General features: G+C 46.5%; 1 protein-coding gene across 3 annotated transcripts in view; it reads right to left on the reverse strand.

Annotated features, from left to right (window-relative positions):
* The window catches only part of LOC138510520 (zinc finger protein 630-like), a 350,463-nt gene that overhangs the window by 79,733 nt on the left and 247,858 nt on the right, over positions 1 to 22,872 (reverse strand). For all 3 annotated transcript variants that reach the window (XM_069626234.1, XM_069626233.1, XM_069626235.1), the window contains one exon: positions 1,422 to 1,535. In XM_069626234.1, coding sequence (XP_069482335.1) covers positions 1,422 to 1,535 — 114 coding nt within the window. The remainder of the gene's footprint in view (positions 1 to 1,421; positions 1,536 to 22,872) is intronic.

The raw sequence follows: 22,872 nt of genomic DNA on the forward strand, positions 1-22,872 counted from the left end.
GATTATTTTCACATCTTGTTAAATTATAGAACCTTTTATTATGTGTTTTTTCTATTTGATCAACTTCTTCTACCTTTCGAAAATGATAGATTTAGAAGAAAAAGTATGTGCTGGAGGTGAGAAACCTGTGCAATTGTTTTGTACATCAAAATTATGTTGTTCAAAAATTCACAAAAATTGTTGAAATTCAAAGAATTTTTCTTATTATAAACCCAAGGCCTTTATTGAGTACATCTTCCTCTTATGATAAACAATATTGCGTCATATACTCTATAGTGTCTTCCGCTCTAAGTAGCTCAGCGTTCATCCTCCCAATCAATCCTGTTCAGTCCTCTCTCTAAAAAAAGGCTTTCTAGTCCTTTGTCTGTTCCTCCTATTTCTTCCTCTTTGATTGCCTTCACCCTTTCTATTGGGGCCACTTGCGTGGTATCCCATCGATGAGCCTTCTTCCCCAGTTTCAAAATCATTACTGCTGCTGTCCTCCCTTGTATGTATTGCTGAAGCGTACTCTCCTTTTTTCTGTGAAAGCATTCCCTCGTACATCTTCCTCATTTGCTCTAAATTCTTCTTTTGTATCTGGGAAGACTTTTGTGTGTTCAAAATTGCTTAAATCTTTTTTGAACCATCTAATTCTTTCTGCCATTGCTGTTTGTCTGAAATCATCCACATCTTTTTGGATAACATCAAGATTTTATATACATTTCCAAAGGGACAGTTTTCTTTTACATTTCTTCCCCAATCTTAGTTAAATCTATTTCAATGTTATGCGCCACTTCTTTGGCTGTATCAATGATATGGATCGACAAGTCCCTACTGCATTTATTAGCTATGTAACTCCCCTTCACACTCAAGGAGTTGTTCAAGAATAACCTAGGTTTTTTCCACACTATTTAACCTCGTAGAAGAGCTTTGTTTTTTTAAAATACTCAAACATAAAAGCGTCATGTAACACAGTAAGAATGAACCTTTTGCGTAACTGGAATACCTCATCCCAATCATTGTTTGATATAATTAGACTTTCTCCTGCTTGGCCCAGAAGTAAGGATGCTGCTGCCTTTAGTTAATTAAGACAGTCATCATTAAACGTGAGGCATCTCTCCAGGATCCATCATTTGCTCGACTTGGCTAATTTACAGTGAATTACATGATGTTACGGAGTTTGAGAAGGTCCCGAAATAATTATTATATTTTCATACTGAGATTTCCTTTGTACATTATTGAATCACTTCACAAGCACACCTCTCTTTTCTTCCTCTTTTACCAGTTTTTTTTCCACATGTTAATCTTTTTTTCTTTTATGCTGGACTCCGCGTGAATGTATTACTATCGGAACTGTTTCACATATTTTGTTCTACTACTCAAAATCAATGCTAAAATGTATTTTGAAAAACAAAAACATGTTCACCTCGCTTCTCCCTCACCTGTCCTGAGACAGTCATGTTTTTCCTTTCTCCCTGGGTCCGGTTCTTTTACTGGATGTATGTTTTCCACTCCATACAACTGGATGAACACTTCTGGGTTGGTTGCTGCATCATCTGTAATGAGAAGATGCAAATACTGATTTAAATTCACATGTTGATTTTACTTGCAGCACAACATTCCATTCAAAGTATTCATCCTTTCTAAGTTACAGTTACTTTTAATCTCAATGATTATCTTTGCGTAAGCTTGTTTTGGTCACTCATTCTGGTCATTCAACTACGAGAATGCAATACGTTTAGCGACCCATTGCAGAAGGTACTGCACCACCTTGGTATCGCCCTCTGCCTGCCCGGAGAGAACTACATAAAGATTTTCTCTCTGCTGGGATGGGCAGTTCTAGCTCAGCATTTTAGCTTGGTACGGCTATGTCTCCTCCTGACACCCCACACATCCCTTGCAGGCAGGCATTTCTTGATAGCGCTCACTAGTGCCCTCCCAAAAGCTACCATCAGAAAACAATGGCTGGGAAAATGCTGGTCCTTTTTAAGTTTTGGTTATTAGTATAAGTAAGGCATGGTATCAAACAGTAAGACAGACACAAGTGATCACAGTTCAAGGGTATTTATTGAACTTCAACTGGGTTTTAAAAACACCTATCTAATCCTAAATCTAAAGATGGGAGCAAGCTACGACCATCAAATAATAATAATGCAGTCCTAGTGGTGTCTTGTCAAAATAAAAGGGCCTATACTAATAAACCTATTGCCAATCCTTACTTCTAAATACAAATAGTGTGGGAAACAATGTTATACAAAAGAAAAGCATTCAAGAAATGATATGTCAGGATATTTAAGCCGTTGGCTTCCCTTCCCCACGTTTTCAGCATGGGACAAGACGGCACACTCAAGCTTAGCACAGTCTCTGGCTTCTCTAGCACAGGGGTTCAGTTCAAAACTTCAACATCATGGCCTTCTGTGCCAAAGTCTCTTTGCCATTCAAAGTCTCTTTTTCAAGAGGGCCTGATGCAACATGACAAACATCAAAGTTGCTTTCTTCTTAGGATTTCACATTTACAAATTCCCGGGTGATTTTCTGTTCACCCCGGGTCCCCTACGCTGGGCTCAGACCCACTTTAACACAAACCCTTCTTGGGTGATTTTTGCTTCACCCCGGGCCCCCCTCTGCCAGGCTCAGAACCCCTTTAACACAAAGCTTGCAATTGATCTCCCTCTGCCGGGCTCAGACCAAATTGATCTATTTTGCCACAAACTTTCTTTACTGTATCAACATCGAAGACTTTCGACTGTGTGCAGGTTTTAGCTTGACCCAGCGCAGGACCACTTTGATTCACAATTCTCTACAACTCTTTCTCTTTTCAGCTGGATACCTTACAGAGACCTTTGACTGAGCACACACACGGTCCTGGACCACTCTGGTATCTTGCTTTCAAAGTTCACTCACTGATGAGCAGTTCAACTTTATTTGCGTCTTTTATCACACATATTTCAAACAATGTTCGTTCCAGTGCTAGCCATACAATGTTGCCACTTGCACCCTTGGCTTTAATACAGACCGGTCTGGTATCGGTCTCCCCAACTCACCAGCTGTGTTGATTTCACTGACACTGTTTTTTTTGTGGAGCCAAGGACAGTACCACAGCGGCTGGTGATTCTCCCAGTCTTGATAATTGACAGGGGTGGGCCCCATGACTTTTGCGCTTCAAGTCTGCTAGATCAGAGTCTTACCAAGTGTTACGCTTGGTGGAACGTTTCCAGCGGATCCTGATGACTGGGGAAAGAATGCTGAGAGTGTTGGAGATGGCAGTTGCTGAGAGCAGAGTCAGAGGTGGAATCTGTAGTGGAAGGAGAAGGTGGGACGAAGGTGGATGCAAAGGCAGCAACTGACACTCGTTTCATCAGATGGATGTCTGTGAACAAGGTTGGCAGGGCTGTGGGTAGGTGCAGTCAGAGGGTTGATGGGGCCTAGGTGGGAGGAGGAGGGAGTGGTCAGTCCAGGAGAGAAACAGATCTGTGTGGAACAAGGTATCCGGAGTGTGTCCAGCTGAGTGGGTAGGACCAGATGCGAGGATGGAGAGGGAGAGCAAGGTGCAGAGGTCAAGGAAGAGAGTGGCTTCCGAGCTTGAAGAGTAAAGGTTTATGTTGAAGTTGCCCAGTAGAAGGAGTTTTGGGAAGCTGTCAGCAGAGTGGAGGAGAAATCAGCCCATTCAGAGAGGAAAAGGGTGATACAGTTTTGGCTCTTGTATATGTATTTGAAGAAGTTACTATGTACTGCCATATTATGCCCATTCACGAACACTATTTACCAGTTGTGGCCATCTTATGACCCCGGGCATCCCTTTCTTAGCTAGTCAGGGCATGGCCATCACCTTTGGATCCAGACACTGAGGGTGGATAAGTGCAGGAGGATCACCTGGGTGAGGGATCCTCGCAGAGTGGGGGAGAGACACCCGATGGCGAGGCACGTTATCTCCCTTTTTCCAATACCCCTATCCAATCCTATTTCATGGGATATTCCAACTTCCCAGACCAGCCCCTTTCTACACAAACACTGCCGAGCAAGAGGAGATCTAAGGCTGAAAGGATTACCACCCATCCAATACACTGGACATGTCCCTCTAACAAGATCAGGCAGGGTCAGACACTTGACTTTAATCACGCACACCAACTACCTATTAACTCTCCGCACATGGTTAAAAGGTAGAAGGAACAAGTTACTTACCTGTAACTGTTGTTCTCCAGCATGGGTCTGGCATGGATTCACATGCTCATGAATATTCCCCGTCGTCAGGCCGGGAATCCTCGGTATAGAAAAAATCAGTATCAGTTTCGTTTCTGATCTGACTTTCTCAGTAGTAACCAATCACTGGTCTCTGGGTCATACTGCCCCCAGCCAATGACTGCCCTCTCCCTAAGCCCCGCCCCTGGCAGCCATCCTCAGATTTGGTAGCACGTGAAGTGGCAGTATGACCAAGTGAAAAGCCGCAGAGGGGTAGGCGGGAGGGTTCGCATGTGAATCCATGCCAGACCCATGCTGGAGAACAACAGTTACAGGTAAGTAACTTGTTCCTTCTCCAGCATGGGGTCTGGCATGGATTCACATGCTCATAAATATAAGAATACATAGCAGTATACACATGCACAACCACGGGAGGTGGCAAAAGGCTCAATATCAAGCAATACAACAACTCAACATTAAGCAACTCTTACCTCCTCACCAGGCTCACCTTAGGCGAACAGGTTGCGCAGCACTGCCTGGCCGACTCTGGACTCCTCCCTGGAATCCCGGTCGATGCAGTAGAATCTCATGAAGGTGTGCGTCAACCTCCACGTAGCAGCCCTGCAGATGTCGAGCAGGGGCACACCAGACAGGAACGCCGTAGTAGCAGTGATCGCTCTGGTCGAATGGGCTCTTGGATGGCCCGGCAGCAGACGGTTTGCCAACCGGTGACAGTGCATGATGCAGCCGGAGAGCCATCTGGAAATGGAAGTCTTCGAGAGAGCCTTCCCTTGATTCACAGGTCCAAAGTTCACAAACAGCTGTGATGTCTTCCGGAAACTCTTCGTGCGGTCCACGTAGAACTTCAGCGCTCCAGCTACATCTAGCGAGTGCAGAGCCCTCTCAGCCGGCGACAAAGGCGACGGGAAGAAAACTGGCAACACCAAGGGCTCGTTGAGGTGGAAGTCCGACGGCACCTTGGGCATGAAGGAGGGGTGCGTCCTCAGCACCACCCTCGTGTCGTGAAAAGTCAAGTATGGAGGCTTGCAAGACAGGGCCTGGATCTCTCCCACTCGTCGTGCAGAGGTGATGGCCACGAGGAATGCTGTCTTCCACGATAGAAACTTCAACGGCACTGAATGCATAGGCTCGAATGGGGCCCCCATGAGCCTAGTTAGTACCACGTTGAGCTCCCATGCCGGGGCAGGGGCCTTCACCGGCGGGAATGATCGGAACAGTCCTTTCATAAATTCCTTCGCCAGACGATGAGACCACAAGGACGCCCGTCCTGTAGTTCTGGTGTAATGTGAGACGGCAGCCAGATGTACCTTGATGGAAGCGTGAGATAGGCCAGCCTTGGCCAAAGACAGTAGGTACGGCAATACTTGAGGGGCGGTAATCCGCAGAGGGTTAATCTTCTGTGCCCGGCACCAGACAGAGAACCTCTTCCATTTGTGTCCGTAGCACTTGAGAGTTGAGGATGCCCTGGCCTTTGCAAGAACCTCTCTGCAGTCGGCCGGGATGTCGTATCCTCCAAACTCTAGTGCTGCAGGAGCCAGGCCTGCAAGTTCAGCGACTCTGGTTCGTGATGAAGAATGGCGCCTCCTTCTCTGGAGAGAAGATCTGCGTCCATCGGCAGATTGACTGGTGTGGATGCTGACAAGTCTAGAAGGTCCGGGAACCAGATCTGCCTTGGCCACGCCGGTGCGACGAGGATCATCCTGCACCGGGACCTCTTGAGCTGGTTGACGAGCCGGAGCAGCAACGGCAACGGCAGGAATGCATAAAGGAACAGGCCGTCCCAGGGGAACGAGAAAGCATCGCCCATGCTCCTCGGTTGGGGAAACCTTCTGGCGAACCTCCGGCACTTGGAGTTCGCCGCTGTGGCGAAGAGATCGATCTGGGGTTCGGCCCATCGTCGGAAGAGTCGGTCCACTTGATCCTGGCGCAGTTCCCACTCGTGGCACGAGCGCAGCTCCCTGCTGAGTGAGTCGGTGATGGTGTTTTTTATCCCTGCCAGATGAAAGGGTACCAGAAACATCCCTTGGGCGATGGCCCAATGCCACAGATCCTGGGATTCCTTGGACAGGGCAGGGGATCTGGTTCCGCCCTGCTTCCGAATGTAAAACATTGTGGTGGTGGTGTCGGTGAAGATCCTCACCACCTTGCCCTTGAGGGACGGAAGGAAGGACCTGAGGGCCCAGAACACTGCGCGGAGCTCCAAGATGTTGATGTGGAGGGTCTTCTCCTCCGAGCACCAAAGGCCTCTCGCATGGAGACCCCTGGTGTGCGCTCTCCAACCTTCCAGGGAGGCATCTGTCGTCACCGTCACCTGGTGGGCCGGGGCTAGGAAGCCTGTTCCCGCTGTCAGATGAGCGCGGACACCCCACCATCGTATCGCCTGATGGAACGTTTCGTCGAGCGAGATCCTGTCCTCGAAGCTGCCCGTCGTCTGGATCCAGTGGGCGTCGAGGAATTCTTGCAAGGGCCGCATCCGAAGTCTGCAATGGGGCACCAGATAAATGCAGGAGGACATCATTCCGAGGAGGGACTTGATAGACCTCACTCTGGCCACCCCCGTGGCCAGTAGACGCTGCACCTTTCCCAGGATGGTCCTTATCCTTTCCTCCGACGGTGAGGCCCGCCGCTCCACTGTGTCGAGCTGTGCTCCCAGAAACAGGGCGACTTGCGACGGGACCAGGTGGGATTTTGGAAAGTTGATGGAGAACCCCAGGTCCATGAGCAGCTGGACGGACTCCGCAGTGTGTTCCACGGCGAGCTCCCTTGTCCTTGCCCGTATGAGCCAGTCGTTCAGGTAGGGGTAGACGTGGATCCCCTGCAGGCGCAGCCGCGCCGCCACCGGTGCTAGGCACTTGGTGAACACCCTGGGCGCGATTTTAATCCGAACGGGAGGGCCTTGACCTGGTAGTGCCGCCCTTTGACCACGAACCTGAGGAACTTTCGGTGCCTCTTTAGAATAGGGATGTGGAAGTAAGCATCCTCCAAGTCCAACGACGACAAGAAATCGCCCTCCTCCAGCTGTCCCAGCACGTGCTGGAGGGTGACCATCCAGAACTTCTGTGCCTTGATGTATTGGTTTAGTCGTCGCAGGTCCAGGATGGGACGCCATCCTCCTGTCTTCTTCCTCACGAGGAAGTATCTTGAGTAAACTCAGGAGCCCCGAAGCCTCTTCGGGACAAGCTCGATGGCACCTTTCCTGAGCATCGCCCGTACTTCCAACAGCAGTTGAGGGACGTGATTTTCCTTCCTGGCCACGGGAGGAATGCGGGGGCACCTCTTCTGGAACTCGAGGGCGTGCCCCAGGGCCAGGGCGTCCAGCACCCAACGGTCGGTGGAGATGGACTCCCACACGCCGACAAACTTCGTCAGCCGGCCTCCCACCGGGGTGCTTCGGAGGGGGCCCGACCCGACGGACGGTTCAATCTTGCTTGGAGGCCGCTTTGCCTCCTTGACCACCTTGGCGACGACGGCGGGATCCACCTGACTTGCTGCGTCCCCTGTAGGCCTCCTGCGACGAGGACCTTGCCGCTTGACGGTAAGTAGAGGAGCTGCTGCCGGCTCCCTTGGAGGCACCCTGTCTGCCTCCGAAGCTCCGAAAGGACGGCCGTCGCTGTTGGAGCACACCCAGTGCACGGGCCGTCTCCGTGTCCGTCTTGATCGCCTGAAGGGATTCATCAACCGCCTTGCCAAAAAGGTTGTTCCCATCGAAGGGCTTGTCCAAAACCTTGGTCTGAACGTCCTGGCGGAAATCCGTCGCCCTGAGCCATCCTCATCGTCTCAGGCAAACGCTGTTGCCCAACTGATGGAATCCGGTGTCGGCGATGTTCGTAGCCACCGTAATGACGTGGTCCGAGGCAATCTCACCTTCCTGCAAGATTTCCAGGGCCTCAGCCCTCTTGGCATCCGGAAGGAAGTCCAACAGAGGGGCGATCTTGAACCACAACTCCCTGTCGTAGCGGGCTACGATGGCCAGGGCCTTGGCCGCCTTGATGGTCGTCGCTGCAGATGAGATGACCCGTCGTCCCATCGCATCCAGTTTCCTACCCTCGCCGTCCGGAGGGGAGGTTGAAGTGGAGGCCGATGCCCCCCCGCTTTCTTCTTGGCCGCCGCCGAAACGACCGAGTCCGGGGTAGGTTGCGCCCTAAGGCACAAGGGGGCAGCGTCGGGGACCCGGTACTTCTTCTCGTACCGGTCCCTCTTCGCAGGAGCCGTGGCAGGGTTCTTGAGGAGGGCGAGCCCCTCATCCCAGATGTCATCAAGAAGCGGTATGGCGAGGACCGTCTACCTTTTAGCCTTGCGCCGCTGGTAAAGGAACCCCTCCTTCTTCTTTTCCTCGGGGCAGAGCTGGAAGAGCTCGGATGCCCTGGAGATCATTGCATGGAAGGATCCAATCTCGTCGGGCGGGGACGCCCGGGCAGGGGGTGACGGGGGGCACGTCCCGTCGTCGCCTCCGTCGTCATCCGTACCCGTCGTAGTCATGTCCATGCCTGTATCATCCCCGTGGGTAGTGGACCGGGGGTAAGGCAGAGAAGGCCGCAGAGGCGGGAGAGGAGGCCTAGGATGCGTCCTCCTCCTCTTAAGTGGTGGGCTCCTCGAAGGTCCTGGCTCTGGATCCTCGGTCGGGTCTGGCTCAGGCTCCTCCCTCTGGGGAAGGGGCAACCTAGTCCTTATCTCCGAGCATAAGGACTGGATGGCTGACAAAATGGCCGCCGAGGTGTCCTGCGGTGCTGGAAACGACGGGAGAGAGGGCTCTTGAGGAGCCTCGTCTACGTCACCGTCGCCCTCGTCGGGATCCCTCCCGATGGGCTGGGTCTCCTCCACGACTTGGATGAGCTCCTCTTCAGAGGTCGTGTCCGTATCCACGACGGCCACCACCCTCTCCCCCCCCTTTCCAACGAGGACTTTGTGGGGGTCTTCTTGATGGGCCTGAAAGACGACTCCCTCCGCGGTGGCAGGGAGACTCTGGTACCTGAGGGCGCCTCCACTGGTGTAGCCTCCACAGGCTGAGCCAAGGCCGCGGCGACATCCTCAATTGAGGTCCTACCAGTGTGAATCACGGCCAACGTCACCTTCTGTATGCCTGGGGCCTTCACCTTCGGGGGAGGGTCCGAGCCTCGCTCCCCCTCTGCTGGAGTCTTCGAGATCGACCGGGGCCTCTCCAGAAGCTTCGCCGGGTTCTCGGACTTCCTCTTACCCGAGCCAGAGCGCTGTCTCGTGGTCAATGGCGCCGGGGAGAGTGCGCCCTGCCTGGCAGCCAAGGAGCCCGACCGTTCGGCGCTCCCGGTGCCCGCGGACTCGCGGTGCTTAGCCTTTTGTTGGGCCCCCGTCGCCGGAGCACCCTCACAGGACTTAGAAGACCGCTCGGACTTCTTCTTCTCGCCTGGCGGGCTCTTACCTTCCAGCCAGTTGGCGAGACGGAGGTGGCGATCCTTCATGGTCCGCTCCGACATGTTTCCACAAATCGCACAGTCCTTCTCCTTGTGCGTCTTGTCCTCATGGAGACAGTAGAGGCATAACGAATGCTCGTCCTCCTTGAAAACGTTCTGAAGCTGGCATCCAGGGCAGGTCCTGAATAGATTCCCGGGCGTCGAGCTCCCTTTCTCCTGGGCCATGTCCGGGGTAGGCCTCGGAACTTCTGGAATCCTCCAAAAGCGTAACTCGATGAAATCTTCACCCTTGAGGGGCGTAGAAAACTCCGAAACGGATCCCTGTTGATCGGAAGTAGAAACGGTGGAGCTTGAGGCTCTTTTAACCGAAAAAATGAGAAAATCTCCTGAAAAAAGCACGAAAACGCAGCAAAAGCTCGAGAGCTAAGCACAAGGACTCCCAACACTTGAACGTGCGGTAAAAAACTGAGGACGGCTGCCAGGGGCGGGGCTTAGGGAGAGGGCAGTCATTGGCTGGGGGCAGTATGACCCAGAGACCAGTGATTGGTTACTACTGAGAAAGACAGATCAGAAACGAAACTGATATTGATTTTTTCTATACCGAGGATTCCCGGCCTGACGACGGGGAATATTCATGAGCATGTGAATCCATGCCAGACCCCATGCTGGAGAACTGAGACACACTTTGAGCAAGGCGGTGTACGAGAAGGAGCAGATCCTCTAGGGCTATGGCGAACCAAGCGAAGGAGAGCAACAAACCGAGGTGCTGAACCGAAGGGGCAGGGAGCCAGAACCCCCCCACACATCCTGGCGGGAGATCGTTCTCTCTGAAAGGCTGTGTGGATTGCACACAAAAGCCCAGCTGGAAGGAACAAAGAGTCTTCTTTTTTTTTTTTTTTTTTTCATTTATTTATTTACAAGTATATACAAAAACAACATCATAGTACAGAGGAACAACAAGGAATGGAAAAAAAAAACGGATTACATAAAATCATTGAACATGTTCCAAATCTTTTCATATGAAGACAACTTACATTTCAATTTGTAGATCATTTTTTCTGTTCTAGACAGGCTATCCATTTCTTGAACCCATTCCTCAAATGACGGACAGGTCCGGCCTTTCCATCCTCGAAGGATCAACCTTTTAGCAACAATGGTTGCTCTGAAAAGCCATTTCTTGAGGGGAGCGCTGACTTCAGCCAGCTCAGAATCCTCCCCTAGGATCATTGTCTTAAAGTCCAGGACACACCCTTCACCCAAAATTCTGACACACACATCACAAATATCACTCCGAACAAAGAGTCTTCTGAGTGCTACAAGGTTACCAGCCACCCTTGCGGGTGAACGGCAGAGTTGGGGAGGCGCAGAAGCGGCCGTGGTAACAACCTTGACTCCTAACATCAAAGGTGCGAAAGACAGAAAGCATCTTAAAATGACCGGTGAGTTAAGGGGAGCCAAGAAAGCCTGTTCTGTGTTTAATTGAAATGCTTGCAACAGTACTCGAGTGATGAAGGTTACGCGAATGCTGATAATCTGTAAGAGAAAGTGAATCCATTGTTAAGAACTGTGAATATGAAATAGAAAGTTGCAGAGTGGTCCGGTGAAGTGAGATTGCCCACTCGAAAGTCTCTGTTTTAAAGCTGCAGAGGCAGTGGGAAGCGGGAGAAAAAAAGGAGGGTTGAAGTGGTCATGTGGAGATGAAAGCAAAAACCCTCCCAGTTTAAAAAAAATGTCTTAGACAGCTGAAAATTACAGAGGGTCTGAGCCCGGCTGAGGGAGACCCGTGTATGAAGTGAAAGTTAAAGGAAAAGAGGGTCCGAGCCCAGCTGCGCTGAGAGAGACCCATGTGAGAAGTGAAAGTTAAAGGTTTGAGCGCACCGCAGGGCTAGTTTAGCCCGTGCGGCTGCCCTACCCCTACCTGCCCCTTGTGTAGATGAGGAAGAATTGCTACAATGTGCGCAAGATTGCTCAGCAGAAATCAGAAATAATGATGGAAATTTGGACCCTTCCCAACCAATGTTTGATCATGAGATAGAAGGGATATGTGGTGAATTACAGCAAGGGGCCGATATAACTAAAGAGACGCGTAGTAACACACTTAAAGAAAAAATCACTGATGGGATGGGCATTCTTGATCTAGACACTCCCGCCATCTTTATTTCGGATGTTAACTTGCCGGACCCCATATATGACATAAACTCTGGGGGTGTCAACGATTTTCCATATATGGAAGATACCATGACCATGTTGGGTATCTTTAATAGAGCCATTCTGGTTGAACTGAGGAAAAATAATGAATTGCTGACGACATTAGTATCAGCTTTTGACAAGATTCCAAAATCTATATCAGATGCCTTTACACCAATAGTGAAAAGTATAAAGGTATTACCTAAAGATTTATCCGATTTGTTAATGCCCCTATTAAAGGAGTCTATGACAAAGAGGGCAATCGAAAAGAAATGCTGGGGTAATGCGGAAGATAAAGAACAGATATCGAGCCCATCTGATTCCCCCGAATTGATGGAAAAAAAAATAATATCCATGAATACCGAGAGAGTCCCCACTTTTTCAGATATTGTGACAAAGAAGGCTGTAGCTATACCCAATAATGACCCAAAGATCATAATTATAGACCCCGAGACGGGCAATACGCTATCCAGGGCAGCTAAAAAACAAGCCAAAAAAAATAATAATAAATCAAAAAAGGCTGACCTCAAGAACAAATCCTCAAGGAAATACTTAAGAGATCTGGATATGAGGCATATGATTGATGAGGAGGTAGAAGATGCAACTGCCGATATGGCCTTACAAAAGGGTGACAGGCATACGATTATGTTGGAAACTGGGAGAACCTGCTTAGATCAGGCGACCCAGAGTGAGTATGAAGAAGGAATGGATGGCATATACGAAGTGATGAAAAAGAAAAAACCAATGGATTTACTTGTGGAGAACAAGAGACTGGAAAATGGGTTAAGATCTTTAAAGTATCATCTACCATTGAGGGTAAGGGTGTAACTATACGTGAGACGGATGAAATTAACAAGATCTCTGAAAATAACTCTGGTACTGATCAAATTAATAAAAACCAACTATCCAGTGACCATGGTGAGTTAACTAAGCCCAGAATAAGGCCAATTGTTCACTCGGTAAATACTGGTTTATATCATAAAGATACTCTGAAAGATAACACTTTGTCAATTAAAAGCAAAATGTTTGTTAATTCTGGTAACAAACTAGATGAAATATCTTCACCTCAATGTAATAAGGAAGGATTTCCCAATTCCAATCCATCCCCAACACAGATGCAGCTATATATGGAGGATATTCTCAGAAACATGCAGGATTTGATGAGTGAAAACAAAAGGTTAAAAGAAAAAAACGATGCTAATAATGTTATGAGTGATATCCCAAACACTGAAAGTGATGGACTGGTATCACAAACAGAAAAACCAACCAGGATTGTATCGGATAAATTTAAACCAAATGAAGCCTCGACTGACACAACGAAAGATCATAAGGCTAATGAACGAGATCTAATTGGTGAACTGCTAAAAAATATGCAGGATATTGTGGAAGATAATAAAAGGTTGCGGAATACATGTGAGAATAGAGAAAAGGTCTTGTCATATGAAGAGAGGAACGAACATGAATATCGCTCTTATGTAAGAGGGGAAGATAAATGGTACAACGAAAAACCTCCTTATGATCAAAACCAGGTTCAAGAGTCTAGACCTTTGGCTTTTCCAACGCTGCCGGGACTGATTCTATGCTCATTGTTTAGAGATGAGAGAAATTTACCATTGAATAGATCAAATATTCTTTCATTATTTGCGGGGATACCGGAACTTAAACTTATCACTTCAGCAGATATTCATCTGGTTGATTTTATAGATAATGAAAGAATAGACTTTGTAAGGTTGGTAATTCCATCCCCTTTAGTTCGTTCAATGATTTTGAAGGAGGCAGAAGCACTGCAACGCATGGGGTTTGATCTTTTTCCCTTCAATGACTTATCAACCACTGAGCAAGCCCTGGATAGAGGAAGACCCTCAGTGCAAGAAGGTTTTGAACAGGTAAAATACCCCCCAAAACAAAGTAATGATGAAGTATTGGAAAAACAAGATTGGAGATGGCTGGCACTGTCATTGCGTGATGCAATCTCTAACTTAAAAGAATTGGTTAAACCTGCATAGCTAGCAAACACAATTTGAAGCTGCTTTGCTGGAATTCGCGAGGCAACTTCAATCTTTTCAATAATGAACAACTGATGAAAGAGTTACATGGTTTTGATTTCTTAATGTTACAGGAAACTTGGCTTACTTCGCGTGTAGGTTTGGCAGACTTTGTAGTGGACAACCTATGTGCCAAAAAGGGACCAAAAGGCAGACCAAAGGGTGGCATATTTACGGCATCCAAAGTTTCCTCTAGTATCTCGAAGATAAATTCTCAGAAACAAGGTCACTCATTTCTCATTACGGAATATGTTGTTGGTGAGAAGTCGAACTGTTTCTCTTTACTGGTCATTAATGTATACTGGAATGCCAATGAATTAAGAGATCAACAGCTCGAAACCGATTTAATCGACCTAGGTACTATAATTGACCAGTGGACATTAATAAACCTTGACGGTCAGATTATTATAGCAGGTGACCTTAATGCCGATTGTAGCGTAGATAAACTGACAGGAGAACTTTTGTATCTCCAAATAGCATCTAGTTTGTTTGGCAATCAGAAACTTAGAGGCTTCCTATGGCTAAAATATACTGAAATGTGGGGATTAAAGCAGGTACCCAATGATCATTATACTTGGAATGCGAGAGGTTGTGTGTCCACGATTGATTATATTTTTTTGAGTGCCAAACAGAGTTATTCAATGTCTAAATTAGAAGTAAGAAATGTAGCGACGAGTGACCATTGTATGCTGATAGTGGACTTTGAATTTACAATTTATGAGAAAACTAAACGAAGTTACAATAAGGAACTATTGGTCAATACTGCCAACAATAGAATAAAATGGTCTTTTAACACTACCAACAAATTTATATCGATTATGGTTGTGGAATACGATAACACTAAGTTGGAACAACGTCTCCAAATGTTTTCTGTATCAGAATTTAATACTACTATTGGAACCAAAATTAAAAGTGTAATGAAGTATGATAAAAAAATTCAACCCAGACTCCATAGACACTCTATGGATATAGAGGTTTATGAAAGAAAAAGAGAGCTGAATAGGGAGATCCGTAGACTATGCAAATTGAGTAGAACTGATGCCAGTGCCTGGATTGATATTAAACGTCTGAAACGATCATATAAAAATTGGCTGATTAGCCATAAAGGTATCACTGCCCAACGCGATGGAGAAAGTATTTTGAATGCTATGAGGGGGGTGACATCCTCAAACTTTTGGCAATTAATGAACAATGTGGATTCATCTCAGGCAATGACAACGGTAAACCCAATTCCTGAAAGTACTTGGGCGGGTCATTTTGCAGAGCTATATAAATCCAATGAACAAAGTCAAGCATTTCTGAGATTGGGATCTTCTGAATGGTCTATGAGATGCGAGGTGGATATAATTAGGAGTCTTATAATGAAATCTAAAAACACGGGGGCCCCGGGCCTCAATAACTTAAGTAATAAGGTATTGAAATGTAACCCACTATTGTGGGCAAAAATATTATGTATTCTATTTAAGGATGTGTGTATGTCGAAAACTATCCCTCTTTCTTGGAGAGTCTCTGTGGTTATTCCGATATTTAAAAAAGGCTCAAGATTATTGCCCACCAACTATAGACCAATAGCGATTGCAGATTCGGACTCCAAAATATTTGCCTCTTTGGTTCTTATTGATATTCAGAGATGGATGGATCAGAACCATATCTTGAGTATGAATCAAATTGGCTTTAGAAAAAATTGTGGTACTGACTGTGGTGGATTGATTTTGAAATGTCTACAAAGTAAAACCTGGACTAAAGGAAAGGGCCAAACTTACGTTGCATCTATGGACCTTAGCCAGGCATTTGATCTTGTGGATAGACAAAGGCTATGGCACAAATTACAATCCTTAAAAATGCCGAATCATTTATTAGACATCGTTATTGAGTTGTATACGGACACAAGACTAGTGGTACGAATGAATGCTGGGGGAGATCTATCCACGGAGTTTGTAACCAATAACGGATTACGCCAAGGGTGCATGTTGGCACCGACAATCTTTAATCTGTATGTTAGTGGAGCCCAATCTGCTTTTGCAAATGGAGGTTTGATTTCGCCTAAATTGAATGGGAAGGAAATATCTTGGTTGGCTTATGCCGACGATTTCATTCTTATGGATAATACCAAGGTGGGCTTACAGCGACTGATTGTCATTTTTGAACAATTTATATGTAATTTGTTTTTGAAAATCAATCCTGATAAAACGACTATCATACGAATGGGACGAGTAAACAAGAAACAAGATTCTTACTCTTGGTTTTGCGAGGGTAAACGAATTAAGATACAGAAAGCATTTAAGTTTCTTGGATACTGTTTTACAGGCGTAGAATCAGTCCGTTTACTCAAAAATCAATTGAAGACTAAAGCAGAGGTGGCCCTAAGACAGATGAGAATGCTAGAAAGAAAATTTGGGGGGTTTTCTTTGAAACCGATGAGAGAGTTTTATTTAAGAAAGGTGGTCCCGCGGATCACTTATGGTTTGGAATTCTATCACGTAGGTATTGCAGACTTTTTGAAATCTCTGGAAAGTCTAATATGGAGGGGTCTATTATTCTTTCTGCCGAGCTGTATACCCTTTGAAGTGCTAAGGTATGAATTGGGTTTACAATCACTACATTCACTTGTTGTAACCAAAAGATGCATGTTATGGAGAAAATGTAGGTTATTAGGCCCCACAAACTATTATTTGGAAGCAGGCATTGACACTTCATGTCCTTTTATGCTTGACCTAAATAAATCCATTGAATCCATGATTGAGGACTGTGGTATAGCTAAATGCACGGTGATAAACAAACCTAACAAATGTAAAAGGATTTTAAAAGGGATGGATTGGTCTCTTACCAAATCAAAAGTATATGCTTCTAAATTGTACAATCAGGTGCACTCTTTTTGGAAACTTGATATGGTTATGGAAAATTACTTAAACAAATATCCATCTAGAAGGTATAGAAACTCTTTCATGCGATTTAGACTTAATGTTATGCACACTCGTAGTATATTAAACCTAAGGAATCCTTTGGAAGAAAAGAGATGGTGTCGCTTTTGTAACATTTCAGAAATGGAAGAGACTTTAGAACATATTTTGGTGAAATGTTCCTATTTGCGTAAACAAAGATCAGAGTATTTTATGGAGTTATTTGATAATGGTACTTGTAATGACCCGAAGTTTATATGGTACAGAATGAGAAATGGTTACTCATCGACTCTGATTATTCGATTAATTACGTTTTTAAAAACAGTATGTGATTTAAGTTAGAAATGTTTTTACCTTTTCTAAATGTGTATATGGTTCGGTTTCTGATGCTTTCATTATGATTTTGATTGCAAATTCTTAACAGTGTTTTGTTCTTTTTTTTCCTTCCTTTTTCATTGTAAAAAAAGTGTTATTTTGTAAGATTGATTTTGTAAAGGTTTGTTTAAACCAAGAACAAATAAACAACAAAAAAAAAAAAAAAAAAGGTTTGAGCTTGATTGAGGGGAACCTCTACTGTGGAATGTGAAGAAAGCTTGGGGAAGGGAATGCCACCAAGAAGAAGAGGTTTGAGCCTGATTGAGGGGAACCTACAGTGAACTGTGCCCAAGTACTATACTTTAAAACGTTTTGTTGAAACTGTGTAGAAGCTTGAATAGTAACCTGGACTTGGGTGATGGGAACCCGAGAGGTTAACCCGTGAACTTGTGACTCAGACGTGAATGGCCAAGAAAGCTCTGGAGGGCAGAGCCAGCCGCCTAACTGTGTTTGCAAGCCAAAGTCTGTTCATCCATCAAGTGTTCAATCTAACCACGTGCTATACAATGTGGGGACGAGAATTAATACTGATTTATATTGCCATTCTGACATTTCCTTTCACCACTGATTGTTCCTTTTTTAGATACATATGCCTATGTGACATTAGTTTGTATTAGAGTAAAGGGCAGACATTAGGTTTTTGTTAGTATAAACCTTTATTGTTTGACTGAGACTGACTAGGACTGTTTCTTTATTATTTGATGGTCGAGATTACTCCCATCTTAGTTATAGGGCCACACAGGAGTTTTTCCAACCCCCTTGAATCTAACAAAAAGATTTTGAAACGTGCAACTCTTATGTCAGCGTCTACTTGTGACACCATGCCTCCCTCACAATAGGCAGACAGTGTTCTCAGTACCGGGAGTTCATTATCGGACTGTGAGTCCTTGTCCCCAAGGGGAGAGTCACTCCAGTGAGGTTCCACTTGCCCAGACCCCCAGTGGGGGTCTTGCTGAGTGGGCGATCTCCCTAGCCTCAAAGGGGGTGGCTCCCCTCTGGGGAGAAGGGACGAATGGCCCAGATTTGTCAATAAATATGGCTGATGACCAGATTAAGTCTAGTTCAAAAGGAATGTATAGACTGTGATGCTCATGTTTGTTGCAAAAGGACAGGGTGACCTACTATATATGTCTTTGTGTTAAATCACTAGGGAGAAGTTTTTCACACATGAAGCAGTTTTCAAAGTCTCTGGAGATCCGGCTGATGATGGCAACACAGACCAGACACTCTTTCAGAAAATGTGAGTTGGGGGCCCTAAAACGAGGATAAGTTGAGCAACAGACAGGACCGCATCGTGGTGGATCCATCAGTTAAAATTGAAACCTCAATACAAGCCTCAATGACCACTCTCTATGGTATCCTTGGTGCTTACCAATGGCTGAAAGCGGAGCAGGGCACGAGAGCGGGTTGTTTTGCTGCTCAGTGAGGGAGGACGAGGGGCTCACCTTGCACCTTTACCCTACTCTAGACGCCTAAATACAGCCCCCATCCCACCAGCGAGGTCGAGAGCGGACTGGTTTGCTGTTCTGCTGCTCTATTACAACTCCAGCCTGTCACAGCCCCTGCAGGTTTTCACTGGGCAGCGCAAGTGTGACACTGCTGCTAAAATTGCATTCAAAACTGCACTCTCTGATCTCCGGCATGGGTGAGCAGCAAGCCTAAAATCCTCAATTTTCAAGTTCGAAGTGTGTTTCCCTGCAGCGTGACACAGCTGATGCAGTTGATCCCCCCCCCCCCCCCCTCCCCCTCAGTGTTTGAACCTGAGGCTCTCACGAAAGTTGTCTGCTCATTTCCCATGCGTTCCCTAAAGTGGCTGGCTTTCCCAGGTGGGCTATTTGCTGGCTCCAATCCAGTAGGGGGAAGTCTCCTATGAGGACGCGTGCTGGGAGAGACAGCTGGATTGGGGACTTCCAGGGTCTTACGGGACTAAGGTGAGAGTCAACACGAGCACCTACTGTGCAATTTCTGGGTTCTATGTGAAAAGAGCGATTATTAAAGGTTTCAAGAGAAAAGGACCGATTTACATTGACCGTTTTTCTTTTGATTGGAAAACCGGCATTGTAAAGTTCTTTTTCTCTTTAGACCTTTAAAATGCGGTTTCCCTTTTTTCCCCCTCACCCCCCCCCCCATTCTCCCATTGTTCCTCCCTACCCCCCCACTCCCCGAACCAAAGCACATACATACACACAACCAACACACACGCATCCACAAACCCCCCATCTCTCAGCCCCCTTCCCCCAAACCAAAATACATACATACACACAACACACACAGGCACCCGTTCTCCTGGCCCTGCGCTTCCAGGTCCCGACATGCCCGTCAGCCCCTGCGCACACTCGTGTGCAGCTGGGGCATGACAGTTGTATTTAGAAAGACCGCTCTGTGCGGTCACGGAGCAGTTTTTCTAAATCGTTCTTTAAGCGAAAAGATCTTTTTTAAAAGATCTTTTCACTTAGGACCTATTTCTTTTGCTATCCCTCTGTGACTTTGGTCTGGCTGACTCTGGGTTAGTCGACTTAGTGGGAGCCAAGTGGGAACTGAGGGGGCTGGACTTGCGTCTTGTATATCTTTTCTAAATCCAAATTAAACAGAAGGCCCAGTGAATTCACATGAATGCCACAGCCTCCAATGCCCTTGACGTGCATGCAAATTCCGAACCCTTGTCTGTACCCATAGCCAGCGGAAAATCTTATTTGTAAAAAGGAAACTCCCAGTGCCAGAACAGTTGACAGCTCCTTGTATGAAAGAGCCCGGCACAGCGAATGGCACAAGAACCTTTGGCAAAACCTTTGCCCTCATCACAGAAATGAACAATTCCCTGGGCTCATCTGGCCCCCCTCATCCAGCCTATCAAGACTAGACTTATGGGAGGGCGGGACTGTAGCACAAGACATTGCAGACTTTGCTGATTCTGGCAAACGTGAAAATGCTGTATGTCCAGCGCTTACAAATCCAAGTATGGGAACTGTGTTATTGCCAACATTCCTGGATTATCCCCCCAGGATGGTCACAGGGCGAGTCACTACCTTTTGGTCTTGATGCTCGTATCCTTCCCCCATAGAGCTGTTTATTGACTGTAACCCCTGAAGCTCTAGATGCGTTGATCCTATATTTCCCTGCCACTCTCTCGTTCCCTGTACCCCCTGTATTCCTACTACCGTGATAGGGGGTAATGTAACGCAGCACAAGATGCACTTACCTGATGAGTTTACTTAAAAAACTGAGTAACTTATCCACATGGTTGCAGGGGTCTCTTATAGGGCCAACGAAGGGTGAAGCATCATCTGGGACTACAAATAGAGGAACAGCAGGAATGGGGATAAAGGCAGTATGAGGGGGGGTTAGCTGTGATTCGCCGCCAAATAAAAGACAATGTGGCCTTCCCTTTTTCCTGCGAGCAAGCTTTTGACATTTTACCAACCCACTCATCTGGGTGGGGATCAGTGCTCAGTGTTTGCCAGTGCAGCACTGGAGTGACTGAAATCTCCCAACTGAAGAAACTAGTTCTACACTTGATTGACTTGGTGGGCAGTGGCATGTGCAAGGAGGGGCTCCTGACTGTACTGGTGGCTAAAGGAGGGGACCATGAGAATCAAGGGAATGATGGCTCACATGTGTTTGAAACTAACCCTGACAACACTGGCATTATTCAAAGTGATAGGGGGCTTACCAATACGCCTAAAACAAATACTTATTCTTTAGTAGGTCCAGTATGTGAGGAGGTATTGCTTAAGTTGCCTAAGTTAGACCTAAACAACTATGCCCATAGTGGGATTGGCCATCGCCCTTCCCAGCATTCATCGCTGCACCTCCTTGGCCCTCATGCAGTTAAGGCGTCCGGGGTGACCAATATACCAGGAAGGGCTACAATACGGGTGGTTCATGCTCTGGATAGATTCACCGGTAAAAGCAGCAGGCCAAGGTTACTGCGGGCGGATGGGGGTTGCTTTATCTTCACAGGGTCTCAAAGCTTGTCACAAACCACCATAAACCCAGAGATGCCCTTCTAAACAAGTGCCTTTATTGGATCGGGGTGATGAGGGGCTGCCTATTGGTCAAGCGGGAGCAAATCATGCTGCACCAGGATCCACCGACAGGGAGCTAATTTATAGGACTCCATCAGAATTGACTCTAGAGATTATGCCTCAGTTGAGGACTTATTGAAGCTTAACAAGTCACGTGCACCCCCACCAAATTCCCTGTATCTGTCCTGTCAAAATATCCTCCACCGGCCCATGCTCACAGAAGCAAATGTTGCTCCGCTGGAAAATAGGTCCCCAAGCGAGGCCTCTTTGCTCAGACCATCATGGATGATGGTCCAATGACAATATTTGGTCATCCTTGTGCCCCAACATAGGCTGTTGGCATGAACCCTGCAATGCATGCTATATTAAGAGACAATTAGACCAAATTTAAAGCTGCCTTTAATCTGATTCTTCACTCAAGGGAAACTTGTTTACAATGTTCTATATTGTATATTATTGGAAGTTGTGCTTGTAAAACATTTATGGCTTTTAGCCAAAATAAAGTTATGATGATGAAGAAAACTTGGGCCGGTCCGGAAGTCTGTTGTGTCAAAAGAAAAGGTACAGTGTCCAAGTCAAAACTCCTATTCTATCCCTGTCACTTAAATACAAACCACTGAAGAGTTCTTATCCCAACCCAGGAGAATTAATCCTTTCTCCTGGGAAGAAGTCTCCCAAAGTTCGGGTTTCACATGTTTCACAAATTCCGTGACTAGGAGAATAGCTCCCTTCTGCTAGTTTACATTTAGTATCTGTTACTTCAATTTTAGATTCTACATCAATTCTTTATGTTCTCTCCACAGATTTTGTATTATCTCCACTTGAACACTGACCTTACACTTGCCCCCATCGGGACAAGGGAGAGGCTCCCAGATTCCTTCTTGAACACCATCTTATGGAACTGACCAGGGAGTTGCCTCAAAACCTCCCATGTAATCACCCACGCGACTCCACAGTAATCTAGTGTTGACACTCTCAGCATAGATAATGGACCTGGCGGTCCACCCAACACACATCACATCACCAGCACACTGACTCTCAACTTCAGGGTTGTCGGCACTGTGAGGCAGGCATGTTATCACAAGTAGACCTTTATTGATGCTTAAAAAGAGGTTGGAAAACTCCCATCTTGCCCTATAACATAGATGGGAGTATTCCCGACCATTAAACAAAAAGAAAATACAGTCCTAGTCGGTCCTTAGTCGAAATAAAATGGCCTATACTAATAAACCTAATGCCTGCCCTCTATCTAATACAATAAATGTATAAAGGGAATTTGTAATGCAAAAAGGAAAATCAGTGTTCCAAAGAAATGTCAGTATGGCTGAGTAAACTCCCTTCCCCAGTTTTGTAGCACAGCGTAAGGTAGCACGCTTGGACCTTGGGACACACTCTGGCTTCGGACACAAGGATGCAGTTTGTTTCATGGACCAGGGCCCACTTGGCCTTCCACAAAAAGTCACTAATACAGTGCAACAAACGTTTGTTTCCTTCTGGTTACCACAATTCAGTACAGGTTTCCCTCTGCTGGACTCAAACATTTTAATTACAATTCGTGGGGTTTCCCTCCTCCAAGCTTCAATCACACCTTCATAGGCTTCCCTCAGTCTGGCTCAAGCCTCCGTTCACTTTCCTTCCGCTGTCCGAGACTTTCGAAACTGTGAGGCTTTTGCTCTTACCTCGGCATGACCGCTTCGACCTTCTTTCCTCAAATTACACCTTTTCTCTCCTACACCAAGGCCTCTTGGGAAATGTAGTTTTCGAGCACAGTACT

The sequence above is a fragment of the Ambystoma mexicanum genome, chromosome 6p (assembly GCF_040938575.1).
Source record: "Ambystoma mexicanum isolate Mex_15411 chromosome 6p, UKY_AmexF1_1, whole genome shotgun sequence".
In the NCBI taxonomy this organism is placed as follows: Eukaryota; Metazoa; Chordata; class Amphibia; order Caudata; family Ambystomatidae; genus Ambystoma; species Ambystoma mexicanum.